The sequence below is a fragment of the Cynara cardunculus genome, unplaced genomic scaffold, assembly GCF_001531365.2.
Source record: "Cynara cardunculus var. scolymus isolate 2C unplaced genomic scaffold, CcrdV1 Un_Scaffold_7804, whole genome shotgun sequence".
Taxonomy (NCBI): domain Eukaryota; kingdom Viridiplantae; phylum Streptophyta; class Magnoliopsida; order Asterales; family Asteraceae; genus Cynara; species Cynara cardunculus.
Window position 1 is genome coordinate 6,773 of NW_020203775.1, and position 9,896 is coordinate 16,668.

Consider the following 9,896-nt stretch of genomic DNA (forward strand, 5'->3'; position numbering starts at 1 on the left):
TCCTGATAAGTTGGTGTTTGAGATATCCAAACGAATCAAATACTTGAGATGACTGATTGAGTTGGGTATTTCTCCTGATAAGTTGGTGTTTGAGAGATCCAAGTAAGTCAAAGAGTTGAGATGGCCGATTAAGTTGGGTATTTCTTCTGATAAGTTGGTGTTTGAGAGATTCAAGTGAGCCAAAGACTTGAGATGGTCGATTCTGTCGGGTATTACTCCTGATAAGTTGATGTTTGAGAGATCTAACAACTTAAGAGGGATGCTAGTGTTTGTGTAAATTTTGGGAAATCGACCAGTGAGGTCATAGTTACTGACAAGTCAAGTTCTTCCAGATACGAAAGATTGAAGATGTTATCAGGTAATTTCCCTAGCAAACCGGTCCTAAGGAGATGGAGCGATTTCATAGAAGAAGAGAGATTAAGATATGTGGGTAAAGGTGACGAGATATTAACATCATTCAACGAAAGCTCTTCCAAAGTAGTAGAATTATGTAAGAGATTGTAGAAGACATGAGGTTCAAGCTTCAAATCATTCCAAGATAGATCAAGAGACACTAATTTACGAAGAATTATGATATCCGTAGGAACTTGGCCTATGAACCCACTATCAGAGAGGTTGAGATGTGTGAGACTATTAGAAAACCTTCCAATCTCACGTGGAAGTTGAGAATTGGTAAGCTTATTGAAAGCAAGGTTGAGTGTTTGGAGGTGAGGAAGGTTGAAGAGGGTGGAGTTAGGGTGGATGGTACCTCGTAGCATGCCGCAACTGAGGTCGAGAGCGATGACGTCATTGGTGAAGTGGTCACAAGTGACACCATCCCAATTACAACAGTCAGTACTCGTGTTCCAATTCATCATAATTGGATAATAATCGGAACCAAGCCGAAGATGACACCGGTAATCATGATAATCGTTTTCATCATACGAGTGTTTATAAGAGAGAAGATTTTGTTTGAAGAGAAGCAAAGAATGAGCCTGTGTAAGAGAGCATTTTTTATTGGAAGAATTAAAGGAGCAAATGAAGAAAGAGAAAAGGAAAAAGGAGAGAAGAAGCAAGTTTGAACGATTCATGTTGTTTAATTGCAAGTGTCAAGTTGTTCATTGCTATAAATAAGCATACAAGGTTTGTGTATCATGTAACTTTTTGTTAATTGGATCGTATACTTTTTCCCTCAATTTTCAAGAAAACGTTAAGAAAGATCCCAATTTTGAAATATAAGGAAAAACGTCAAAAAGCAACACGTTAGTTCAATATAGGTTTAAACATTTGATGTTCAAAATATTTTTACTTTATCATTTGTTCAAAATGTTTTACAAGTTTAAAAGATATACAAATATTTAATTGAGTCATCAGTCAAATGTTATAATTCTAAAATGGTTGCATGTAATTGTAGCTTCTAAGAAAATAACAGAGGTTGTCAAAAAGTCTTGAATTTGATGGGTAGACCTTCAATTCGTCGGGTTTCATTTTCTTGCGGAAAATTTTACGAATCACAAATTACTGTAGTGAAGGTTAAAAGAAATGAAACTTTATGGTTTCATTTATGCTTGTTTGCTTTTGGAATGACTTTTGACTAATAACAAGGATTGACTTGGATTTCAGAAAACCAGCTAAATGATAGATGTTGTTTTAAATTCTATGTGCAGAATACTTGAGTCTTGACTCCATGCCCAATATACAGTCAACGTCAATGAGTTTGTGGTCCAAATTTTCATTTTAAATGAAAAACTTGACTCCAGAGTCTTGCAATTGGAGAGTGGGGACATGGCCTTAATTTGTGGATGTAAGAAGATATTACTTTATTGACAAAATTCTTTCCAATTATTTGCATTAGAATTATGGTCTTTGCAGTTCAACGTAGGGGTGTTCAAAAACCCGACTAACCCGACCAACCCAACCCAACCCAATATGAAATAACCCAACCCGAAGCAACCCGATGTCTAATCGAGTTGTAAAATTGTCAAACCGTAGGTATTGGGTTGATATTGGGTTACTATTATTTGAACCCAACCCAACCCGATAAACCCGATATCCTTTTATTTCTTGGATTTAATATGATTGTTGAATTTCTATTAATATATACATTAGACAATTACACTATCATGTATGCTTTTCATATACACATATTTTCAATCTATTCATATCTCTATATAACTTATTCAGTAATTGTGAACATATATATGTAAATTGAGAAATTAACTGAATGTGATATACGTAAGATATATGAATAAGCTGTATCAAATGGTTGATGATGAAAAAGAAATTATGAGTAGAGAAATAATATATTCAAGTTTATAAGAATATTTTAATATACCAAAGTATCAACACGACTAACCTGACCAACCCCTATGGGTTGGGTTGGGTTGGGTTGCACTTTGGTTTGGGTTGGGTTAGGTTAAGATTTTTCCAAACCGCCAGCATTGGGTTGAGTTGTTCAAATGTCTTCAACCCGATCAACCTAACCCATGAGCACCCCTAGTTCAACGGGTTAATGCTTGTCAATTAAAGTCATGTTCATTAGATTATATTTGGCAAAGTATCTGATTAGCTGATGAACTAATTACTTTTAATCTCATGGCAGTCCATGAATTGTGCTTTAGCAAGTAATTGATCTGATACATCCTAGTGTACCTCATTGATGTTGACATTCAATTATAATTGATTGAAGGGTGGAGATCTATTCTTAATTTTCTTACCATAACTTTCTTTCTCAACAAAATTCAACCATATTCAACAAATCTATATATATATTAAAGGAGAAACCAAGCATAATAAGGTGACACCTTCTAATCTATATATATTAAAAGAGAAACCAAGCATAATGAGGTAGTACCTTCTAATGCTTAGAACTTCTCCTATCTTTTTTCTCAATTTTTTGATTTTTTTAAATGTTGAATATATTAAAGACTTTTCTACCCTTGTATGAAGAATGTACGGTTCATAATTAATTGGGGGTTTTTGTAATTTTCTTTAATTGCAAGTGTCAAAGTTTGTGTATCATGTAGTTTTTAATATCTATCAGATTTTTTCCAACATGTAAATTTTTTGTCAATTGAATCGTATTTACTTTCAAATTTCTACAAAACATTAACAAAGTTCATCGTTTTTAAAAATATTTTACAAGTTTAAAAAATATATACAAATATTTAATTGAGTCGTCAGTCAAATGTTATAATTCTAAAAAGGTTGTCTAAAGTTTTAATAMTGATAGGTAGACCTTTCAATTCACCGGGAAAATTCTAAGTTTTTTAATATCTAGAACTGGAATTTGGATAATACGAGCAATATGGTGTTGTTCTAAGTCTTTTAATTGGAATTTGGATACAGGGTATTGAGTATAATTGATTTTTATTATCTGTGTAGACTTTTCAAGTATACTTATCTATTCACGACTAGACCTTTTATGGTCCAAATTTCCCTTTGAATAAAAAACTTGACTAAGTCTTACAACTGGAGGGTGGGGACTTGGTCTTATTTTCTTTTTTGGAGCAAATTTTCCAACTTTAGATTTATTAACGTGAGAAGACGCTACTTTATCCACGAATCTTGCTCCAATGATTTGCATAAAAAATTGAGGTCTTTGTTGTTTGGTTAATGTTTGTCAACGAAAGACGTGTCCTTTTGTCTATGTCTCACAAAATAATGAATAATTTACAATTGAAATTAATTAAGAATTTGAAATTATTATTTATTAATAATTAACAATTTATAATCAATGCTTTTTTAATTAATAGTAAATAACAATTGATATTAATCAAGGGGTATAATTGATATTAAGTGGTTGTGGGGTCTTTTCTTTTAGAACACTCTAATATGTGAGATTCAATTTAAACCATGAAAAAATAGTTGAAAATAAAATATATAATAAAAATTAAAAATCTTTCCCTTTGTGTCATTTCTCCTATTTTACACAAAGCTTACTCACCATGTTCTTTCGATTTTTTACTTAACAATTTGTGTTATGAACTGCATATATATATATATATATATACATATATATATATGCAGTTCATAACACAAATTGTTAAGTAAAAAATCGAAAGAACCTGGTGATATATATATATATATATATACACACACATTTATATTGATAGGTAGGGGTACTTATGGTTGGGTTGATCGGGTTGAATACATTTGAACAACCCAACCCAATGCTTGCGGTTTGAAAAATCTTAACCCAACTCAACTCAAACCAAAATGCAACCCAACACAACCCAAACCGTACGGGTTGGTCGGGTTGATACTTTGATACATATAAATATTCTCCCAACCTTCAATATGTTATTTCTCATTTCATAATTTCTTTTTCATCATCAACCATTTGATACAACATATCCATACTTCTTACATATATCACGTTCAATTAATTTTCTCAATTTACATATATATGTTCATAGTTACTGAACAGGTATACGAATCAGTTATATAGAGATGTGAATAGATTGAAAATGTGTATATGAAGCGTACATGATAGTGTAATTGTCTAATGTATATGTTAATAGAAATCCAACAATCATATTAAATCTAAGAAATAAAAGAATATCGGGTTCATCGGGTTGGGTTGGGTTGGGTTCAAATTAAAGTAACCCAATATCAACCCATTACCTACTGTTTGAAAATTTTACAACTCGATTAGACATCGGCCTGAGTTATTTTGTGTTGGGTTGAGTTGATCGGGTTGGATGGGTTTTTGATCACCCATATTCATAGGTAACTTAAGGGTTAAAAATCAATCAACCTTCAATTTCCTCGTCCCTATTAAGTCATCCTAGGAACATTGCATTGCAATGCAAAATCTTCCGTAAAACCCATAAGAACTACGTTCGAAACGAGAGGGAAGCACGAGTTTTGGATCAAGAATCCGAGTATGAGATCGTGGATATTTGAGTCAGGTAAATCATTACGTTTAAATCTCCAATAGTTGTTCATTCTTATAGGTGTTGTACAAGTCTATTTGAGGGTCATATTGGGTATAACCATGGCCAAACGACGGTCATGTTGAGCGTGTCGACAGTGGATAGCAGCTCACATTCACGGTGCGCTTAAGCTATGATAAGCCCCGAATGCAATATATGTCCATTATAGATGTACTTGGAACATAAATTAACAAGTGTTATAACAAAAATCGACTAAAACAGTCCGAAGTCGAAGCTTCAAAATTATTAATGGTGGCTGCAAAGTCGAGCAAAAAGATTTAAACCCGATGTAAAATTGAGCAAAAATTGGAAGAATAGAAGCTCGAATCATCATCCATGGCTATGAGTTGAGAGAAGAATCGTTATGCGTTATGAGGTTTAGGGGTTTCGGTTTTTTGTTTATTATTTATGAATGTTTGTTATCTATACTATATTATAAAGCATTTGACAAAAACTCTTAAAAACCATTTTTTATGCATGAATTATTGTTTATTGATGCATATTACTTAACTGCGGATAAACATAATCAAATAGAAGATAAACATATCATTTTAAAATATAAAAAATCTAAAATATAATTAATTATCAAGTTCTAACAAAATAATTAATTATTATATTTATAAAAAATTATATTAATAAACAGGTATAAATTACTCCATTATTGAACATAAATTAAATTACAATTAAAAAATTACACAAAAATGAGAAAATTTTAAATAGTTAATTTGATACTAATATCGATATATTTTTGTTAAAGTTTTATGATATCTTCAAATATATTTTATTCAAAAATAAAAACATTATCGCATTTTCAAAATCACATACGACCATATTATAACATCGATTGAGATAAAAAAAATATTGAAATCAAGATGTATCTCGCTGCATTGCACGAGTTCCATTCTAGTTATTAATAAAACTTGTAGTTTTTATTAAATCTTTTATATCTATTTATCACTAAAAAATATTGCAGCTTTTACAATTTAAAAAAAGTTAATTACGTGAAAATAATTCGTTTGGTTACAAAAAAAGCTATTACAAATTTTACAATAAAAAAAAGAATAATTATATGGAAATTTTTGCTTAATTAAAAAAATACTACATGATTTACAATTATTAAGAACGGTGACGTGGATTTTTATTGCTTACTCGGTATTTAGAAAATAAATGTTACATGAGCAAAAACTAATCGTGGTTATCGTTTTCAAATGATTAGGTGAACCAGGTACCTAAATAATTAAAATGTTACATGTCAAACACCAAATTGAAGATTCTAAAAATACGTCACTTAAAATAGGAATTAGATAGATGTTACCATCTAATGTCAGGTGAAGACTTCAGTCAAGAACTAAAACACAAATTAAGTATACAAACAGAAGGAGAAAAAAGGTGAAGATATAGAAAGCAACAAAAGAAATAGCACGACTTTAAGACCATGTACAATCATGCTCTGCAACTTCATAATTGAAACCAACCCCAATTTCATCTCTAGCTACCTGCATCACAAAATTTCAAACAAAACAACAATTGATTTCTACGATTTGATTATATAAAAGTTATAGCAAATAACCCACCAGTTAATTCAAGAATTGATTTCATTTTCCGATATAAACATGTCTTCTCTTCTTTCGCCTTCGCAGGATCATATACTCTATTTCATCAGCAATTAAATTGAACCACTTTGGTCTTCCCGTTGACAACATCATATATCCCATCCCGAATCCAAGTAAGGTTCCGCATCCATATCCCAACATCACCACTTTCCATGTAAATCCACTTTCCTCCTCTCCATCGACTTCAAGCTGTCGGGCACTCCGATGTTCACACTTGGGCAGCGGAAACCCACATAGTCCCGGATTCCCTTCGAATGAGGTTGCTTCAAATGTCTTGAACTGTGTTCCGTCAGGAATGGGACCCACAAGATGGTTTCGTGAGACATTTAAGACTTCAAGACTTGTGATATGGGTAAGACTTTGAGGGATCTCTCCTTTTAGCTGGTTACATGATAGGTCTAAGGACTCGATCTTCAAGAGATTTCCTAGAGCATATGGGATTCGACCGTTGAGGTTGTTGCGGGATAAGTTGAGCACTATCAAATAGTTAAGACTACTAATAACTTCTGGAATCTCTCCTTCAAATATGTTGCTAGATAGATCAACGATGTTGTAGTCAACCGAAATTTTTTGAAATGAGAGTTCTGAACCTTTCACTGCAACAGTGACAGAGTAGAACTTGCCAATTGTCAAATATTCCTGAGTACTGAACATTTCTGTGCCATTCTTAACCCTGTTCTTCATCGCATCAAAATTTTGAAAATATTTTCTAGGGAGATGACCTACAAATTTGTTTTGAGATAAGTCGAGCACTTCGAGACTAGCAAATGGGTGTTTAATGATTGAAGAGGTTTCTATGGGACCATGCAACTTGTTTGATTTGAGAACAAGAACCTGGAGATGTTGAAGATTAGCTGACCAATGAGGGAATGTACCATTTAAGTGGTTGTTTCCCAAATCAAGCACTCTCAAGGATTCACATTTAGACAACCCACTCGGCACCTCTCCTTCTAATGAATTTCCATTCAAAATCAATCCCAGTAATACACCACAATCATCCCATGTATTTGGAATGATGCCATGAAAATTATTGTTTCCTAGGTCTACCATCAGTAGATTCGAACTGCTATTACCCAAGCATTGTGGAATCTCTCCATCAAATCTATTATCAGACATATCCAAATACGACAGATAACTTATGTTGCAAATTGATGGAGGGAATGGCCCTTGAATTAGGTTGGAATGCATATCCAAGTAATATAAAGACTTGAGATCGCCGATTGAGTCAGGTATTTCTCCTGCTAATTTCGTGTTTGAGAGAGACAAATAAGTCAAAGACTTGAGATGGCCGATTGTGTCAGGTATTTCTCCTGATAAGTTGGTGTTTGAGAGAATCAAGTATTTCAAATACTTGAGATGGCCAATAGACATGGGTATTTCTCCAGATAAGTTGGTGCTTGAGAGATCCAAGTAAGTTAAAGACTGGAGATGGCCGATTGAGTCAGGTATTTGTCCTAATAAGTTGGTGTTTGAGAGATCCAAGTAAGTCAAAGACTTGAGATGACCAATTATGTCGGGTATTACTCCTGATAAGTTGATGTTTGAGAGATCTAACAACTTGAGAGGGTTGCTAGTGCTTGTGTAAATTTTGGGAAATCGACCAGTGAGGTCATCGTTACTTGACAAGTCAAGTTCTTCCAGATACGGAAGATTGAAGATGTTATCAGGTAATTTCCCTTGCAAACCGGTGTCACTAAGATGGAGCGATTTCATAGAAGAGAGATTAACATAGGTGGGTAAAATTGACGAGATATTAACACCATCTAGCGAAAGCTCTTCCAAACTAGTAGAACTACATAGGAGATTGTAGAAGACATGAGGTTCAAGCTTCAAATCATTCCAAGAGAGATCAAGAGACACCAATTTACGAAGAATTATGATATCCGTAGGAACTTGGCCGATAAACCCAGTATGAGAGATGTTGATATGTGTGAGACTATTAGAAAACCTTCCAATCTCACGTGGAAGTTGAGAATTGGTAAGATTATTGAAAGCAAGGTTGAGTGTTTGGAGGTGATGAAGGTTGAAGAGGGTGGAGTTAGGGTGGATGGTACCTCGTAGCATGCCGCAACTAAGGTCGAGAGCGATGACGTCATTGGTGAAGTGGTCACAAGTGACACCATCCCAATTACAACAGTCAGTACTCGTGTTCCAATTCATCGTAATTGGATAATAGTCGGAACCAAGCCAATCCACACATATATAATCATTTTCATAATACGGGTTATCATAAGAGAGAAGATTTTGTTTGAAGAGAAGCAAAGCATGAGTCTGTGAAAGAGAGCATCTTTTATTGGAAGAATAAGAGGAGGAAATGAAGAAAGAGAAAAGGAAAAAGGAGAGAAGAAGCAAGTTTGAACGATTCATGTTGATGTTAATTGCAAGTGTTATCAACTGAATCGTATTTTATTTTCTCGATTTCCAACAAAACGTTAAGTTAAGAAACAATTCCAATTTTTTAATTGATAAAATTGAGGTCTTTGTTGAATAAAAAGCTTGACTCTAAGTCTTCGGAAAAAAAACTTGCTCCAATTATTTGCATAAAAATTGAGGTCTTTGTTGTCTGCCAAAATAATTGATAAAATAGTGGATTCTAAATTTTAAATAATTAATATTAATGAATAATTAAAAATTGAAATTAATTAAGAATCTGAAATCAATATTTATTAATAATTTATAAATTTTTTTATAATCAACGTTTATTTAACAATAATAAATAAAAATTGATATTAATCAAGGGTATAATTGAAAAAAAATGGTAAAAGACTAATGAAGTTTATTGAAACGTTATTTTATATACGAATCAGTTATATAGATATGTAAATAGATTGAAAATGTGTTTATGAAGCATGCATGATAGTGTAATTGTCTAATATATTAATAAAAATCTAACAATCATATTAAATCCAAGAAATAAAAGGATATCGGGTTCATCGGGTTGGATTGGGTTCAAATAATAGTAACACATTATCATTAATCTATAGTAGAAAAGTTATTACCTTAATACTTGAAATTATTTTGCGTATGTAAAGCAAGAACAACTTTTTGTGGATAGTTTTATAGAAAACAGAGCATGTACATGTGAATGTACAGAACGCATGTTTGCTTTTGGAATGAGTTTCCAAATTTCCTTTCGAATGAAAAACTTGACTTTGAAGTCTTGCAATTGGAGGGTGGGGATATGGCCTCAATTTTCTTTGGTGCAAGTTTTCCAACTTCATATTTATCGATGTAAGAAGACACTATTTTATTGAAGAAATCTCATTCCAATTATTTTCATTAGAATTGAGGTTTTTTCAAATTAAAGACATCGCCATTCGATTATTTTGGCAAACTAGCTGATGAACTAATTACGTTTGGCAACATC

The 9,896-nt window shown here is 32.7% G+C and overlaps 1 protein-coding gene across 1 annotated transcript; it reads right to left on the bottom strand.

Annotated features, from left to right (window-relative positions):
• Nucleotides 1-6,159: 6,159 nt before the first annotated feature.
• LOC112505011 (receptor-like protein Cf-9 homolog) lies at nucleotides 6,160-8,873 on the bottom strand. The gene is made up of 2 exons (XM_025108957.1): nucleotides 6,491-8,873; nucleotides 6,160-6,412 (listed from the first exon to the last, which is right to left on the bottom strand). The coding sequence occupies exon 1, from the start codon at nucleotides 8,687-8,689 to the stop codon at nucleotides 6,512-6,514; it is 2,178 nt and encodes a 725-aa protein (XP_024964725.1). The 5' UTR covers nucleotides 8,690-8,873; the 3' UTR covers nucleotides 6,160-6,412; nucleotides 6,491-6,511.
• Nucleotides 8,874-9,896: the final 1,023 nt, after the last annotated feature.